The 18842-nt window shown below is 41.2% G+C and overlaps 1 protein-coding gene across 7 annotated transcripts in view; it reads left to right on the forward strand.

The window, feature by feature from the left end:
• Nucleotides 1-707: 707 nt before the first annotated feature.
• CPNE8 (copine 8) overlaps nucleotides 708-18842 on the forward strand; it is a 71360-nt gene continuing 53225 nt past the window's right edge. For 2 of the 7 annotated variants that reach the window (XR_010998975.1, XR_010998974.1), the window contains exons 1-2: nucleotides 715-1049; nucleotides 14199-14239. Coding sequence is in view for 3 of the 7 variants with exons in the window: in XM_068189738.1 (XP_068045839.1) it covers nucleotides 910-1049; nucleotides 14199-14239 (181 nt within the window). In the remaining 4 variants the exon portion in view is untranslated. Of the gene's footprint in view, nucleotides 1050-8084; nucleotides 8108-14198; nucleotides 14240-18842 lie in introns of those variants that run through there. The other 5 variants (XM_068189738.1, XM_068189736.1, XM_068189735.1 and 2 more) reach the window with 5 other exon arrangements.

The following is an 18842-nucleotide window of genomic DNA, read 5'->3' on the forward strand; positions in this document are numbered from 1 at the left end:
GCACACAGTAACCGAGGTAAATTCGCCTCTTTTGCCAGTGGAAGGGCTGTAGGCTTTCCGAGGGCACGCACCTCCGGGCTGTTCCCCCGGGCCGGCGACCGCCCCGAGGAGCCCCCGCGGGCCCGGCCCTCCGGGCCGCTCCGCCGCGCCCCCTGGCGGCACCAGCCCTGCCCCGCGCCCCGGCCGTGCCCCGCCAACCTCGCGCGTTCGCCGCCCGGAGCTTTTGTGGTGGCGGCCCCGGGAGGGTCACCCCGCGCCGGGCCTGGAAGCTCGGCCCGGACGCGCTGTCCCCCGCCGCCGCTGCGGTTGCTCGGGGCGCGGGGGCCCGCACACGCACGAACGCGGAAGGAGGGGATTCCCCGCGCAGCCCGCGGAACGGGACAGAACGGCGCGGGAGTTTCCGTGCAAGGGCCAAGGGGAAGGCACCGGGGAGGTTCCTCATCCACTAACGCATAGGGAGGAGATTCCCCGGACAGCCTGCTGGACGGGACGGAGCGGGAGCTTCCGTGCAAGGGCCAGGAGGGAAGACACCGGGGAGGCGCGGGAGCGAAATCGCTCGGGACTGCCCCCTGGGCACGTCTCCCCCGGGGCACTTCCCCTCCCCGCACGCTTTGGGGTCGCGACGGCGCCGGTGCCGCATTTCCCCTGAGGGCTCCGCTGTGTCCCCTCGCTCGGGCCGTCGGGCTCCCCGCGCCCGGGGCGGGCTCCCGCTGGCGGTGACGTCACGGCCCGCTCCCGGCCCGCCGCTCCAGTCGGCGGGCGCATCCCGCGGGTGCGGAGCGGTGCGGAGCGGTGCGGAGCGGGGCTGCGCGCCACGGGCGGCAGCGGCGTCGCGCTGTGGAGGCCAGCAGGCGCCGCCTCCTCCCTCCCTCCCTCCGTCCCTCGTTCCCGCCCGCGCCGCTCTGTCCCATGTTCGGGCTGGGGAAGCCGGCGGGGCAGCAGGAGCTGGGCAGAAGCGGTGGGCTTCCGAAGATGGCGTCCGTGGGGGATTTTAACGTGCTCAGCTCCAGCATCCCGGCCACCAAGGTGGAGCTCTCCGTATCCTGCAGGTAGGGTGGCGGCTCGCGGCCGCGCCACCCGCTCGCCCCGCGGCGTCGGAGGGGACGGACGGGCGGGGGCCTCTCGTCCCGGGCTTGTCAGCGGAGCGGGCCGGAGAAGGGCAGTGCGGGATGCCCTCCGCATGCCCGGCGCTGTGCGAGGCGCTCTCGCTCCTGCCCTCGGAGCGTGCCGAGCGCGGGCAGCTGCCAGTGCGTCCTCGGGCAGAGCCGGGCGCAGCCCGGGGCCGGCTGCCAGCCCGCTGCAGCCCGCTGGCCGCGCACCGGGCGTGTCCGCCGCAGGCTGCTGCCGGCGGGCCCCGGGGGCTAAGCGCCGGCTCCCGCGGCGGCTCCGGGTTCTGCCGAGACGGGCAGCGGCTGCCGCCGCCCCGCATCCTGCCCGCGCCGCCGCCGGGGAGCGGGAGTCGCGTCGGTGAGCGCGCAGGGCGCGTTATCCGGCAGATATTGAACTTCTGGAGCTGTCCCAAGAGCCGTGGTGGGGACGGGGACCGGAGTAATCCTGTCGTGAGTTCTTCAAGGCTCGCTTGCAAAACTTAGGAGTACGGGCATGTTGTGTCGCTTCGTCATGTCTTACCGTAAGGCTGCTGCCGAGAAATTGAGGGAATGCCACCCCGTAACACCAAATGTAGTGTCTGTGGTTGTGTTCCTTTGACACTTGTTTATCGGTATTTCAAAAATCCTGTTTTCTCCCGTGATGCAGAGGTTTTCTCATTAGAGGTCTAAAAAATAGTTTTATTTGTGCGCTTTTTTATTCACGTCTTTGTTCACATTCCGCGACTTCCTTAAGTATTTCCTAGTAGTTGCAAAGCGGTGACGCCTTTCACCAGCAGAGTTGGCAGCTTCTAGCGGAAAATTTGAACTGTCAGTGTATTTCCTGACGGGAAATGTGACAGAGTTTCTTCTGCAATCCGTTGCTTCATTTTATAATGTAGCTCCTCATTTTGTAATGTTGCTGTTTACCTGTACTATTACCACGGTAGAACGCCAGTGCTCTAAACTTGTCAGACCACTCCCTCTCTTTCCTTAGTAAATAAAGTATGATTTGATGTTTTATCAAGTGTGGATTTCAAAAGAAGGCTGAAGCAGTGAGAAATAGAGTAAGATTAAATTTTTAATATTGAAACAGTCACCAGGCTGACATATTAACACCCCGTTGTACTTGCTGTCTCTGCAAGGTTCACAAGCACTAATTGTTGTCCAGAGAAGGGTGTGCTGTAATGTGTAAAAGCAATCCAGGACCTTTACTTTGAAGTTCTTCAGATAGCCTGACACAGTTACAGATGTCAGAGCATTTATGTTGAATTTGACCCAATTCACTTAGTATGGGAATTCCTTTAATTCCGGGTATCATTTGTGTAAACCTGCCATGTTTCACAATACTCCGTCAGATAGTTACATAGAAATGCAGGTATAGAACATAGTCAGTTGATCCTGACCTTACTTGTAGCTAATTTCAGTATATAGTTTACAGCAGCGGTTTGTCTGTAGATGTTGTTAAAAGCCGTGTCAGTTTTGTTAAAACTTATTCATTTGTCTTGATGTCAAGTGCAGAAGGGTGGGAATTTCCATGGAGATTCCTTTCTTCTGTATGTGCTGAATGACAATTTTTGAATACAAAATTATGCTTCGGAGCAGAGTATAAAAAGAGCGACAGTGGGGCAGAGATTAATGGTTAACACGTTTGTGATTCATCTGTAAACACATTCATTGGCTAAAGCTTGTGAAATGTGGTGTTAAATGAAGTTGTGAAAGACTGCAAGAGCAAACTGCAAAATTCAGAGAATGCTGGAAATTCTTTAATAATTAGCAGTTGTGTATTCCTTAATACCTGGAGAGAAAAGCTTTTAACAACAGTTTGGGTCATTGTGGTTTTTATTCTTGGTACTTGAAGGGTTGTAGGACCAATGTGGTCACTAATTTACATCAACAATTTTAAGTTAATAACTATAATTTATTCCTAGGTTTTTTTCTTGGGTTTTTCTTTTTGTTTGGCTTTGGGGTTTTTTGTTGTTGTGGTGATATTTTGTGGGTTTTTTTTGGGGGGGGGGTTGATTGTATTTTGTTTTGTTTTCCTTGTAGGACATGAGGGAAGTTCCAGTTTGTACAGGTGGTGTAACTAGTGGTCAGTGAAGTAGTGCAAACTGTTTGTGTCATAAAGTAAATTTGTGACTCTTCTTTTCTTTGTTCTTTCTGTCTGCCTTATTGAGTAAGATACAGTTTATATTCCATGTAGTTTCTTTGTCAGCGTTTCCCAGTTTGCCTGCATCCTCATACTGCCAGTGTTGCCAAAGTATCTAGATCCAGCACTATGCAGATGGCATTGCACTACTTGATATTCTCCAAGCCACCCTGGTTTAGCTTCAGGGTCACATCAGGTAGCCTTTAGGAGAAATGCATCTAATGGGATGAGAAATTCTGTGAAAACTGTAAAATCCATAAATGTTTTCGTTGTCAGGCAATGATCTTTCTGGAATTTCTTTATGACTAAAAGTTTTTTATATCATTCCCATGACTTTTGAATGCCAGCATTAGCTGTAACGTTGAAAATGCTAGAAAAGCAAGAAATTAATTTAATTATAACTGTTACTACTCAGTAACAGCCTATCAAATAAAAACATCACAATTCTTTTCTAACTCTCTAAGATGTAGTTTATCAGGAAGCAGAAGTCTTTGACTCGAGAGCCAGCTCGAATATGGTAGAAGAACTTAAATATGTATCCCAGAGGATCCTCAGGTGTTGGTAATTGTCCACTATTGTCTGGATCAATTGTTCTAGTAGCTGTCTCCCTCTGTACCCTGTCTCTCCCTTCATCACATGTGCTGAAGGGCATTTATGGTCTGATGAAAATGTTACTGTCACCTGCCATGCAATCTTTATTTGTTGCTGCCTGGCATAATTTTGCACAATTGTCATGTGGTGAAGGACCAAGACCTTGTCCGTGCAGTCTGTATGAAAGAGTGGAAATAGGCTGCACTCTATCCTTTTACTCACTATGTTTTCCAGCCCAAAGATTCCTCTTCCTCTACAGGGGTGTTTGCACTGCATGCTGCTTGTGTCTAGACACGACTCTTCTCTTACCAGCTGTGTGTGAACTTATGGTCTCATGTGAGCTTCAGGTAAGCTTCAGGCCATATGCCTGTTATCCTGTTTTCCCTCTGTTGATGTTCTCCACTGATTCCAATCTAGTTAAGTCTTGGAAAAACTTCATCTTCTGTTCCCATTTTCCCTCTGTTAGTGCCTATACTATGTGTTGACCAAAGTAGTTTATCTAATGCTGAGAACCCCAAGTTCTTGAAGTTTGTGCTCTGAGTCAGCACACAAAGTTCATGTAGTTTAATGGGTTCAAGTTTTTAATTTTTTTTGTTATGAGCTGTATAATGATGATTTCTGTCTATCGTGGTTACTGTGTGGACAGGCCTAGGTTTTTTTCCTGTAGTACCTGATAATTCTGCAGTCTTATGTTAAAAAAAAGGTCAAGAGTTTTGTTATATCTCATGTTAATGTTTACTTATGGACACATCAATCAGAATTATCTTATTGAGAGTGTTTTTTTAATATCTATAGGAAAGTGAAGCTGTAGTTTTATAATTTTGACTTCTAGTAGTGTATCAAAGATGACATGATTATTGGAAAGACGGTTTTAAAATACTGACACAGTGCAGGGTCACTTTGCTAACTCAGAACGTTTGTTATGGTAATACTGCTTTGAAATGCTTTATGTTCAATCAGGCAGTGTGTCTTTATTGGTCTGGGTTTATGTTGGATAAATTCTACACTGCCCGTGTTCCCACAGCAGGATTTATGTGCGTAAAGGCGCCATAAACACCTTGTCACGGTTAATTCAGCAGAAGTACAGTTGGTTCCCCATGCCTGTTTTGGATCACTCCTATCCACTTCACAATTTGCACAGAAATCTAACATTAATGAATGAGCTGAATGGAATTAAGCAACCCCTATTCTCAGTAATTGAAATTATTCAATTTCAAGTTTCTTGCACAAACAAACAAAGCATACCACTTCAGAATTTTTTTTTTTTTTTTTTGGCAGTCTGAAAGTTGTAACCAGCCACTTCTGAATATTTGCAATACCTAAAAGTATGTTAAATTATATCTTTCATTGTCCTAGACATTGATTTCTGGCAAGATCATGTCTCTCCAGCCATCATACTTACCTTCTGTGTTTTTTTAAAATATTAATCATTTGTTAGACATCTCTGTCACAGAAAGATATAATGATTAAAGAGATATTCAGAATGAATTATTCGAGCTTGTAACTCTGTATAGTACAAAATACAGAATATAAAATGAATTTTGATTGTACATCTGGTTTTCATTTTCCTGCTTTCTTTGTGTATGTGTTTCTAGGTTGGATTAAAAGTCCATGGAGTGTTTATGTGTGACTGGCAACAGAAGGCTGATCTTACATGGTTTTTTTTGAAATTATACTGCCTAGAGGACTAGCTGGTTTCAGATGAGAAGAAATATAAATGGTTTACAGTGTCTATAGCCATGTAGAGGTATTCCTGATAGAATGCACAGTTTAGTTTTCACCTGTGTGTCTTTATTGTTTGAAATTTAAACATGCAGCAGTGTGGCTAATAGAATTTAGAGCAGATTGTTTGCACTGTAAGTTCTGTCTTGTGATTGCTAGTGATGGGAAAGATGGATGCTAATGTCTTTACAAACAATTCCATGGGTGAGTGTCTTAAGGAGAAATGGGCATTAATGTCTTTGAAATGGGTCTTAGTGCCTCGCCAACCTCAAGCTACAGAACCCAGACATTTTGACTCCTGAACTTAAGGGTAATAGACAAATGGGTCAGCACAAAGTCTATTGCAGAACCCACATAGCCCGAATTTCTAAACTGTGGAGGAAAATGATGTGTTCAAGGGGGAAATGTCGTAGGTGGTTTGGGAAGGCTGTACCTTCCTATTACTGCAGCCAGTGGGGAAAGGAAGAGGACAATATGTGGCTGGCATTTTAGGATAAAAGGGGGCTGTGTCCTCTGAACCCTCGAGAGAGAAATTCCACAGGTGTGTGGCTGAGTGGACTCTCTCCTTTTATTTGAATAACGGCGTAGGACTTCTCTGTCTTCTTCATGGACAGTGGCTTTTCATAGAGTGATTTTCTGCTTACTAGGGACTGTTTTAACCCACCCCTGAGATGGGGTAACTGAAAGTTCTTACTAGATCCCTTGGGGTGGATTAAAGTGAAACGAGACTGAATGACCAGTGTGTATACACATGGCAGGTTTATTTGAGAACAGTTTGGTTACATTGGAAAGGAGGTATGTATGTGCTTTGGTTATTATTTATAGAAATATAATTATATAAAAGCATAAAAATCACTTAGGAAAATATACAAGGAAAAGAAAGAAATGGTAATAGTACAAAAGAAGAGGAAAGATATCACTACCCATGGATCCAGCACTGAGACTCGATTGTTGGAATTTCAATGTCTCTTGATCAAAGTTGTGGTCACAGTCTTTATCCATCGGGGCTGGAGAAGTCCCCCTGTCGTGGTTTGGAATGGGAGGAAATACAGGGAAGTAATGGGTGGGAAGAAAAGATTCAATGGGTTAATATATGTTAAGGTGGGAAGGCCCAGGTGCCTGGGAGTGGAGTCTTACACTATGAAATACTGTGGATCATGCACAGTCTGGGGGTGCTTTGGGGGACTTTGAAGATTTGTGGCCCTTTCTAAGACATGACTACCGTTTCTCATGACTGCACAGGTTGAGCCAGTTGTGACTTACCAGAATGAATGAATACCTTCAGGCTTACCTGTGAGTGTCCTGATACCTCCTCCAGGGTGTGGTTTTACACCTGAGTCTCATCAGGAAAGGACATTGGCATGATAAAAAGCATTACCCCACCTTGCAGGATCTGCTTCTCACTGGCCTTTTCCATTTGTTGTGGTCATCCTCTGGTGGGTGGGTGTGTACCTCCTCTGCACCTGGGCTGTTCTTAGGAAGATCAACGGTTTCACCACACCCAAAAATTCTTCTCTTCCCCTTTGTTTACAGGGTGCAAATCTGACCTCAGCAAAGCACCTGTTGCTTTTGCAAATCTGATTTTTGAGTCATTAACCTCTAACATTTCAGTTCTCATGCAGGCTTCAGGTTTCATGCAGCCTTGGGAGTGTCAGGTCTTGTCAGGTTTTGTCTGAATGTGCCTTTGGCTGCATGGAGCTTTGTTTGGTTTTACTTGGCTGCAAACCCAAACCCGATACCTTTTTTCTGGTTGCTGGGTGGCTGCTGCTTAGTTTACCTTTGGCTTGTCCTTGTATAATTGTGTGGTATAACCATATTTCCTTCAGCAGATAGTAGTAGCAAGTTGTTATTATGTGTATAATGATGTATTTGTGACCCTCACAGAATGGTGTAGTGCAGAGGAGCATTGTCACAGTGCTATAGCAGAGGCTTTGCAAGTGGGGGCACAGGATGGAGTGTGGCAGCAGAGGGTGAAAAGAGGGTACTCAGGATGTCCCCCTTACTGAGGGCGCCAGTGCTGTAAAGAGGTCACCAGTGGCTGGTAAAGAAGTGCAGTTTGAGGGCTGGGCAAAACCAAAAGTGATGAAGGAGCAGGTCTCAAGCAGATGTAATACAGGCTGTATATGGTGTACAGTAAATGTGGATGTAGAATGGACTTGCAGATGAATGAAGTCAGGGCATGTTAACTCAGCTGGGGTCTTTGCTGTGGGGAGGAAGAAGTCATAAACATCATACTACTTCCAGGACCTTCTCTTCCACCCCTGCCACCACTGTAAACTTCATAGTTGTCCTCAGACAGGAGGTGGGACACTGACGGGTGTCTCACTGAAACACCCTCCCTCAGCTGAAGCCCACTGTCCTAGGCCTCAGAAAGGTGGCATACAGGAAGGCCTGGCAGCAGGAAAACATCTAGGTGCTAGGAAGTGTGCAGTGACTTTGTGTATTTTTATGAAGACTTTCTGTGGTAGAATTTTCCTCATTTTTTATCTGCTCACCTGAGCAGTGGCTCACCGACCAACAGTCCTGCACTGGCAGAGAAAGGATGAATATTACACTGATAGTATATATTTCCTTTTAAAAATACTTCTTGGAGGTATACCTTTTGAAGAGTTGTTTCAGAAAAACTACAAAACCGATCTGTAGGTTTTATATGCTGTTGTACATTAATGAAACACTGTATTAGCTGTATTATACATTCCTGGAGAAATCAGATCTCATGTAGGGCAGCATATCCATGGATTTGGATGGTCTGGGTGAAAGCAACTGGAAAGGAGTGGTGTGTTGACGCTAGATTGAAAAGTTCTTTCGACCACCAGTGGTCATTGGTGCCATTTCCCAGCATACATCACCAGCAGTTCAGAGACTGTTTACCTGCTCAGCCCTAACAACATAAATGTGGATGGTTTATTCTGTTGGTTTCAAATAGAAATTTGTGTTGGTACTGAAGCAGAGTTCCACCAGTTTGTGATAGCACTTTTTGGTCTTTCTTTTTAAATTTAAACTGGGATTGTCTAAGATTATGTCATCTGCACAAATGTATTTTTACAACCCAGTACTTCCCATCTGTTTTAACAGAATTCCTGTAAAACTATTGCTGTGTTAGAGTAAATAAACTTGGCAATTCCTTTGGGTTTCTTTTAACCCTCAGGAGCAATCAGCAGTTTTAATAGAGGTTTCATCCTAAAATTGTTTGTTGTACATCTAGCCAGAGATGGCTTTCTGTGGATTGTATTAAAACTCATGGAAACACTGCTGATCTTACCCTTCTCATTGCTTCTCCCTTTCTTTTTTCCCTTATGGCTTCTGAATCAATATATTCTTAGCTTGACAATGAAAGTTACTGTGAGGCTGAAAATTATTTGTTTTCTGGTGAATTACTTCTCCAGAGGTTATGAAGAGATATTGTGAATGTTTTCTTAAGCTTGCACATCAGAGATATGTTTGCTTGCTTTCCGGTTCTTCTAGTGCCCTGAAGAATGGATATGGTTTGAACAGAAAGGAGCAGGTCATCCTAATTGCCTGTTAGTCAGTAGAGTCACTTTTGTCTCACCTGTGAGCCTATTGTAAGAAAATCAGTTATTTTGACAATAATGTAAAATTCTGAGAGATTGTCTGATCTGCTGTTAGATCCAGGGCATTTTGAGTCTAGAAATCTGGAGGCTAATAGCTGGCTTTGTTGTGCTCTGACAGAATAGAGAAGGAGAGAGTAAATAGCTGTGGAAGGGTGACTGCTTAAGCTGCCACTAAGTAATTTGTGAAATTACTCTGCAGGTAGGTCAAGTGGGCTCTTCACTTGAGTGGACTCTTTGGATCATACGTCATCTTAGGACTGATCATTGCAACTTCAGTGATACCATTAAGGCTGAGGGGTAGTGCCTACTAGGTAATAATACAGTTATGTTACAATTAGGAGTACAATGGGTCCTATTCTGCACATTAAAAAGTGATTAGGATGCTCCTTTCGTTATCAGGATCTTCTGTGAAAAAGTGATGTGGGCCCATCATTAAGTGAGGGAAACAGAAATGCATTTATTTAATGAACTAGGGACAATTCATTTTCCCATGGATTGATAAAAGTGTGAGAGAATTAGTGTGTGCTTGTAATATATAATACAAATATGATATACTGAAAATGTATATTTTCTAAAAATTATTTTTCATGAGTAACCAAATTCTGTGTTTGCAAACTGCTGAGTGCTTTATTTCACAACCAAGAAATCTTTACATGCATTTAAATGTAAGTCTAAAGAGGAAGAGAAACATAAAGCCATCACACCCAGAGAGATTTTGACAAATTAATCTGAAGTGAGCCACATATTTTTCATTACAGTTGTCAGAGCTGTTGAAAGAAAGGTAAGTCATTTTCCAGTCAATACAGATTTTTAAATTTTGAAACTAGAAAAGCAGATTTTAAACTGCGCAGTTCTGTAGATACTGTGGTCTCTTCTTCAAGGCCACAATGCTATAATTTCTGATGGAGGAATTGGATTTACTTCTGCTTAGCAGTTTGGTGTAAAAAAGGCTTAAAAAATTTACAGAGAAGGAAGTTCAGATACTGATCACTAAAATAAATTAAAATTTGAAGGAAAGTGTATGTGGACAAGGAGAGTAAATGCTACTTTTTGGCATACATCCGACAACATACGCATAGCGCATAGTGGGTGAGAGACTGTAGGAAGCAGCAAAGGCTGTGATGGTTCCTGGTGAGCTCCCCCTGCTAGCTAGATCAGTGAATCTTGAAGCATCCGATTTGTACACATGACTTGTTTTAGATTAAACAGTATAAAACACTTGGCATTAGGAAGCATTGCTCTACTGAGAGGGTGGTCAGATGCTGGAACAGGCTTCCTGGAGAGGTCAGTGCCCCAAGCCTGGCAGTGTTTAAGAAGCATTTGGACAGTGCCCTTAATTACATGTTTTAACTTTTGGTCAGCCCTGAAATGGTTGGGCCGCTGGACTGGATGATCATTATAGGCTCCTTCTAAGTGAAACATTCTGTTCTAAAAAACTGCTTGAGCACCAGACTGTTATTTTGATAAATTTTTATGGAGTTTATGAAACTATGCAAACGAATTGATTCTGTAAGGCATAGCTAAACATGTTTTAACTTTATCTTATTTACTGATTGCTTTCTTTCCCACCCTGGGAAATTGCTCTCATTATATAGAAAAAAAATTATCCCAGCATTTCCAGTGTTACTGTCATGGCTACTATTAATTTTTTTCCCCTTGGACATCTATGCTCTTGCAACTGTTTTGGAAGGTCCACACCAGAATGGGCATGTGCAGAATGAATTCCTTCAAGATCTGTGCTAGTAGAATAATGGTTTCTGCACAGATATTCCCAGACTTCCTTGCTATAGGTGTTTGATATACATGTTTCTCAAGAAAAAAGTTTTGTGTTTTTCCTCCTCTCTCATAATTGATAGAAATTCCTTTTCTTTTTGCATTCTTTATCTGCAAGGCTTAATGGACATAGACAAAAAATATACTCACCAAGTTCAGTTAAAATAATAGTCTGTTTCTCTCAATACTTTGGTTAGGAGAAAGAAAAAAAATTTCAGATATTTCTGGTTTCTGAGTTTGTGAGCTTTCCTGAGACAAAACAGATTACTACCAAAGACAGTGCTTTTCTCACTAAAAAAATACACTCTGTATTGCTCAGCATGTGCAGAAAGTGCCATTGAAAATTGAGAGTACAAAGACCACCCTAAAGTTCTAGAAATACATTCAGTCTGCTATTTTGTGTTGCCATTTCTTGTAGATTGTCCTATGCATGGTTACTGTGTAGTTTTCTTTTATTTAAAGGAGCACTTTGATTGTTACTCTCCTGATATGAAAATACACAAATGAAATTGAACAGCCTATTGAAGTGTTAGGTTTAATGGCCAAATCAGATTTTTTTTCTTTTTTTTTTTCTTTTTTTTTCCTGTTGGCACTTTTTCTTTAAAATTCCTTTTGAAATTGGCTGCATTGCTTGAACAGCTTGCCAAGTTCCTACACTACTATTTTGATTGGTTCTTTATGATTTGGACAATCAGGCATGCTGCAAACTTTGCTGAAGACATTGTTTATTTGTAGGAAAGTGTGTGAAGGGTTGAATTGAGGGTGTTGCAAGTTGTACTAGTTCAAAACCACAACTTCATTGCACAAACTCCCCTGAATTACAATGTTAAACTTGGGTGTCTACCTTTGCAATCCTTTCAGGAACACTGCTTCTGTAGAAATATTCTTAACTCATTAAAGATTCTTTATCTTTAGATTCTTTAAGATTCTTTAAGAACCTGTAGATTTTCATCTACAGAGTCTTACCTTCTTTTTATGCTGTTCCTATGGCAGCTGCTGGAAGTATCAGGATAGACTAAGATTTACAGTACCAAGCCACTCTTTATGTTAGTATGTATATGGGAAAATAGAGGAGAACAAAACTTAAAAAGGAACACATGAAGAGTAGGAAATATCTAAAGAACTCAAAGCACCTTATCTCAGTATAAGCATGACTAAAATTCCTTAATCCTAATCTAAAGTGACAAGCACTAACATACCAATTATAAGGTCATTGTATGGTCATCTTGCAGAGGAATTAAAATTGTTTAGATTTCTAATGGTGAGTATGGGAGGCCTGTTCCAAAATCTAATGGACTATTTGTTCCATATAAGTCTAATTTTGAGGTTTTATTGCAGTTCATTTTGGGATAATCCAATTCTAGTTACCAGGAATTAGTGGTGTATCTAGGTACGTATAATTAAGGAGGATTAGGAGGCAATTTTCATTTTGGGTTGGCAATTCCAGTATTGCAGAACTTGCTGTACTGTCTTTTAAAGCAGTTTGTAGTGATTGTTGTCAACTACTGATTTGGGTTCACTGATTTTCCTGGGTTTCTTAATACTTCTTAATGTGGGATACAGTTTCACATATAATTGTATGCATAAAAATTACATTTCTGAATGGACTAGAGAAGTTCAGAATAATTTGTGTGTGCAGAATTCAGGTGTGTTCCCAAGTACTGATATTAAAGCTAGTGCGTACTTTGGCTAGATTAAATAAAACAGATCTGTCCGATCTTCTTTTCAAGCTATTTTTTTGTTCATATTGCTTGTTCTGAAGTGTGAACTTGGCAATACCTAAATTTGGAATATGATATCTTTTCATTGCTGAAGTCTTAATTGGACCACTTAGAACACCTCTATTGAACAAAATATGAATATGCTTTTCAGCACTGTTCAGTAGCACAAAAATAATGCAATTTAGATCTGAATGAGAGTAGTTAATGGTGACCCTTGAAGAGGCTCTGTTGGTTATTAAAAATAATCAGCCGTAAGGGATAGAAAATGGTTGTTTAATCCTTACTTTTGCTCTGAGGTAGGATCAAAGACCTTTACTAGAAATTGTAGCTTTCTGACTTGTTCTTGAATTCAATGGAGATTTCACATCATGTCTCCCACCTTTAACAGTGAAAGATGGTAAAACAATGGAATAAAGTTCATCTTCTGTGCCTGGGGTGCAGAAGATCCAATTTGTGGTTAAACCTGTTCCTACACTGTCTACATTGAGGTCAGCTTCCATTTGTAGCAGAATTTCCCTCATAGATACAGTCTGTATACTTACAATTATTTCTGTTTTCTCTGAACTCCGGTGGCTCCATATCTGTCTTAGATTGCAAGAAATTGGAGTGTCCAAAACATTATTGTTTGAATTGAGTGTTTATCAGTATTATGAAGAGCAGACTATTAGTCTAAAATGGCATTTTTGTTTGTGTATTCCAGTATGCTTTTTTCCCAAAGGTACAAGACTCCTGACTTACGTTCAATTTGTGGTCAACTGTAATGTCTAGGACTATTTTTGACATAACTGCTGTATGTCCAGCTCCATGTAGATATGCTGCATTTTTGCTGTTAAGTTTAATACCTTCCAAAGTTTATTAGCTCTTTCTTGTCTCTTTTCAATGACATCCTGTTTTCGGAACATTTTTCTTGTCTGTCGAGACGGTTTTTAAAATTTATTTATTTTAATTTTTTTCATTGATGAAATGTTGTTAGCTATGCTGAGAATGGTTCCTGGCCAGTCCTGATTCTTTAGAATTATTAATTTAAGTCCATTCATCTGTGTATGATTCTCAGCTGGCTGAAGTATGGTTATGATATTGGGACTGCATTCCATAACAAAATTAATATTTATCCCTAGATGTGTCCTATGTATGGATCAGTTCTCTGTACCTTACTTGTCCATGACAGATTCTTAGAGATACTTCCTGATGGCTCTGAAATTTCATAGCTAATCTTTTAAGTCAAGTCTAAGGTTTTTGGGTTGAGCTGGCAAGTTAATCTCTGGTAGACCTGTGTGATTTAAAGGTATTTCTCTTCCTGATGCCTGTTAATGTAGATATGACATGCATGTGGTTGTTTTTTGATTCATGATATTGGAGTATATGAGCCACAGTTTGCTCAAATCCAAAATTGATAATAAAATGAAATGTAAGCTGACTCCAGTGTTGGTGCTGACTAAGTCTTGTGTATTAAGAGGGGAGAAGACTAAGCTGACTCTTGATTAAAAATGTTAACAATGTGTGTGCATTGGTATCTGAGTTGCATCTTCAGAGTTTTTCATACCTAAGATTATTTTTACCTCTTCTTTTTTTTTGTTTTTTATAGAAATCTTTTGGACAGAGATACATTTTCTAAATCTGATCCAAGTGAGTATATAGTATTTTATTGTTTCTTCTTACTATGTATTTTAATTGTGCAAACACTGGAATAAAATTATGTGGGTGATTTTCTTCAGTGTCAGTTATGTTAACATTGTCTTTGTGACAATTACTTAGAATAATTAAATTACACTTGAATAAGTTACACTTATAATTCATGTTATGCAAACTGGAAATTTAAAGACTGTTATTAATGCTGCTTTCCTGAGCTAAATAGTCTCTTTATTTAGTATTTAACCTAAAGTTTTCTAAAATTAATAAATTCTGAAAAGTTGGGTTGTTGTTTCTTTTTTAGTATCTATTGTTTTAGATCTTTTCTAAAGTTATTAGGCAAAATACTAAATAAACTAGAAGCATTTGTTGCTGCTAGTATATAGTGTCCACTAATCTTAGACTCAAATATTGAAAAATAAAATTAGGTTAATTAATCTTTGGGAAACACTGTCTTTCCTGATCAAAAATGGTATGCTGTTTTTTTAGTTAATATTTTCAGAATTGTAAGTTAGTGCCACTCACTTTCCTCATAAGCTGTATTATGACAGGATCCCCCAAAACTCTCATGTCTATAAATTTATGATGGAACTTTTGATTTAAAATCCATTACTATCTTCCTGTGTTGGATGCTTTATGAAAACTTCAATCAAGGAACTGAGATCGCAAAAAATTTCCTTTCTCTTCTGATAATGTTACTCAAAGGAGTTTTGTACGGTTATAATAGACTGGTCCTTAGGTTGTGGTGTCATCTTGTCTCCCCTACAACTCTCCATTTGCTTTTATCCACAAGTTGAATTTCTTTCTTTAAGCCTGGGCTTTCCTTCCTTAGGATACCACATATTGTGCTTACTGGCATTGGTAATAACCCAAGATACATATATTTGTATCAAGTCTCTGGACGTGCAACCATGTCCTGATATTTGAATACTGAGTCATGTAACAGTATGAAACGTTTGAGTACTTTTATTAGAGTGTATGTTTCCATTCTGCATCCAAAACTTCTTCAGAGAGATTCCACAGTATGCTTTTGAAGGGAAAAGCTTCTACTTCCTGTGGAAAAACTACAAGAAGTTAGGAGTACCTTTGAAGTTTCTAACCTGTAAAGCTTTAAAAAAAAACCCAAAACACAAAACAACCCCAGAATACATAGGCAATCCCATGCCTCTATATTGAGATCTCACAGAAACAAAATGGAGTGTTTTGCATTTTGATAAAGAATTTTAGTTGGCAAAAAAATATAGTAAAAATTAGTTGGGGGTTGGATTGGATGATCTTGAAAGGTCCCTAACAATTCTGTAATTCTGTTAAAGACGACCTTGAGTTAAACTGTTTTGAAGAATGCTCAGTGACCTGTTGCCCATAAGGAATTCAGAGATCTCTCATATTGGCAAAAGTGATAGGGTGTCTATAGTTCTTAAGCTCAAATCTTGTTAAGGACAAGTGCTTCAAGTTTCTATCAGATAGGGCACTATATGAGGCATAAATTGCAGGGTTTGACTGGCAGGGTACTGCAGTGTGAGCTGTGTGGGAGAAGGCCCTGAACCACCCTGTGACAGTCAGAGCTGGTTCCAGTCAGCTCTGGAAACCATGTCAGTAGCACTTGCCTGCCAGAACTTGTGCCAGCCAGGGAAGCACACAGTGCCCTGCTCAAACATATCACAGTAAAAATGTGTCAGCAGTTGCAAGCTAGAGACAGAGCTGCTGAAGAGACTGCCAGAGCCACATGTGTGCAGATAGACTGCTGGAGATGCCTTCTGGAGAGGAGATGCTCCATGCAAAGGGCAGTACCTCCAAAGGCTCTGCAGCCTGTGCACAGCCCAAGAACACGCAGGTGGGTGAACCAAAGTGATCCTGCCTGGTGGGTGACCCCTTCTGGGAAAAACATGCAAACAAAGTGGCAGGAAAACCTTAAGAAACCTTAGTATCTGTTTTAAAATGTTTCTGAGAAGTAAACTAGTGGTATGTTTTAATGGATTCAGAGTATATGGAAATATTTTAAAAGTATCATAAACTTGCTTATCAATTTGAGACATCATTTTCAATTAATGTAAATAGCTTATTTAAAGCACTCAAATTGGTGGTGTGCTTTAGGGTCTGGTCTCCAGTTGTGAGTACCCAATTATGCTGCCAATCAGGCCTGTCTGTCACAGGTAAGCAGTATAAAACCATGGAGTACAGTAATACTGTCCCTGGTGAAGAGAGAAGGGGGAAACTGTTGACTCTGGAAGTACTCATATTGTATTTGCACTCTAGAAATTACTTGTCAGAGCAGCTTTGATTTTGGGTGTTCTCCAAACAGGGTACATGCAGTTTTAGTACTCTGCAGGTTTTTTTAAATAGCCAGTTTCGTTTGTTTGCTTGTACTGTCTTTGAGTTGGCACAGAGATATGGCCCTACTGTAAAAGGGATGAGTAGTATAAAATGTTTGGAAGTATAGCAGGACAGCTTTCCTCAATGTCCATTGACTTGGACAAAGGCCATTCTTAGGCTGCTCTGTATACAGTAAGTTTATTCTGTAGCTAAAAATGCATCAAAATCGGCATCCTGCGGCTGCCAAAGGATCCACTTCTACAGCCACTGAATTTGCAGCCATTAGATCTCAGAAGAAAGAACCATGTAGAGTCATTCTATATGCTGAGGTCTCATTGCTTTTGGCTAGGCCACTTCTAATATGCTTTTCATGCTCCAATGTATTTATCTAAGGATGATACTGGTAGTGAAAATCCAATTTTATCTTCTTGGTCTTTTTCTCAGAGGGACGCACATGAATGTAGCTGACTTCCATGGCAATATAAACAGCCTTCTCCTGAAATTAAAAAGGAACTTGTGATTTTCCTGGTTCTTTTGGGAGATATGCTTGGCCTTTTTTTTTATACTGTAATTGTTACTCAGTATTCCAGTTCTGACCACTTCCCTGTGATCTAGAATATTCATGCCAAGAGGAATCCATCAGTTTGCGTGCCCAGAGGCAAGTGACGGAAGTAACTGTAGAGATAGTAGATAATAGGTGGGGCAGGCTTGGATAGCCATTGTTCAGGAAGTATTTTAAACAATACTGAAGCCTATTACTGACAGTGCTTTCTGCTGAGTGGAGTCAAAGCAAGTCATATACACTGATTTACTGTAGCATTTGGAGCATTCTGCTCTCCAGTAGAGCTGGAGAGTTTGGAGACCATTTTTTCTAGGAATTTTTTTTTTTAAATCGATGAGTTTTGCAGGTTTGTTTTATTTTCTTATAGAAAGCTGAGCAAAAGTAGTGCTTCCTTGATGAGGCAGGGATAGGACCTGCTGTGGAGATACAGATTTTGGCACATTTCTTCTGTCTAATGACAGGCAGAATTGTTTTCTTCCCATGCTCTGACAACTCAAGCTGAGCCCTGCAGAGCTGTGCTGGCAGCAGCACACTCCTCCTGTGGAGCCCTGTGGCTGCTGAGTATTGATCATCAAAAGAGTCCAGGATGAACGACTGAAAACATAAAAACTCTACCCTGGGGAATCTTTCCATGGAGAATAGTAACAATAAGAAGAATCTCTTGGCAGCTGGGACAAAGGGACCTTAGGGCACCTCTGCCTGGAAGGTATAAAAGCTGGTCAGTGAAGAGTATTGGGGAGCCCTGCTAGAACTAGTACCATGGAAAGATTTAGGTAGCATGGGGAAAAGGTCAATTTTATTGTGGGTAAGTCCTCCTTGAAATGGAGTAGATATGTTGTTGTGTGTAGGAAAACTGAGATGGGAGGGCCAGTCTGTCTGGGAAAATAGCAAGGTGCAGGCTATAATCATCTGTAATATTTTGGGAACTGTATCTATAGCACAGTAATAAGTGTTGACATTTCCACTTTGTTTTTCATTGCAAGATTTAATTAAATTTACCTTGAATATGATACTGTGGAATCAGTGTCCAGAGTTTAAAATTACTAAATATTAATATTCCTGACTATAGATGTAGCTGTATCTTCTCTTAGAGCAACTCATATGGCAAAGCCTTCCAAAGGGTTTCTCAGTTACTCTTCATCAGTGTGCTGCTGTGAACTTTCACATTGCTACCTCAGTTTTTGAGATTATGAGAGAAAAACTATATTTTTAGCTCTGTTTTAGGATGTGGTTGCATGATATGATGGCTTTTGAAATATTATTTATCCCCCTGTATTCCTTCTTCTCCCTCATGACAATGCTGTTAACAGTTCTCTGCTAGAAAAATGGGTTGCTTTATGGAGCCTTTAATCTCTGGTTTGATAATTTCAAGTGCTTTAGATCAACTTTACCATATTTATCTGCATTTCTTCAGTTGAATATGAATTTGACAAAGTTTTTTTAGTGATTACTGCAATTAGTCTATCAGGATCTTTACAAAACTCTCTCCAAGAGCCATTTGAGATAGTGAATATTAACATTGATGGAGACCAATATCACGGTTGGTTTCCTAAAATTTATGGGGTGCATTTTAGAGGAAAGGTAGAAACACTTTTTTAAGTTTTCTAAATTTACAAATTATTTATCAGAAAGACTGAAATATATGTCTTTTCTATAGCTTTCATTAGGGCTCGCTTTTTTTTGAAATGTCAGTCTGAGATGCAGACGTGTATGTATCCCTGTCAG

The sequence above is a fragment of the Anomalospiza imberbis genome, chromosome 5 (assembly GCF_031753505.1).
Source record: "Anomalospiza imberbis isolate Cuckoo-Finch-1a 21T00152 chromosome 5, ASM3175350v1, whole genome shotgun sequence".
NCBI classification, from domain to species: Eukaryota; Metazoa; Chordata; class Aves; order Passeriformes; family Viduidae; genus Anomalospiza; species Anomalospiza imberbis.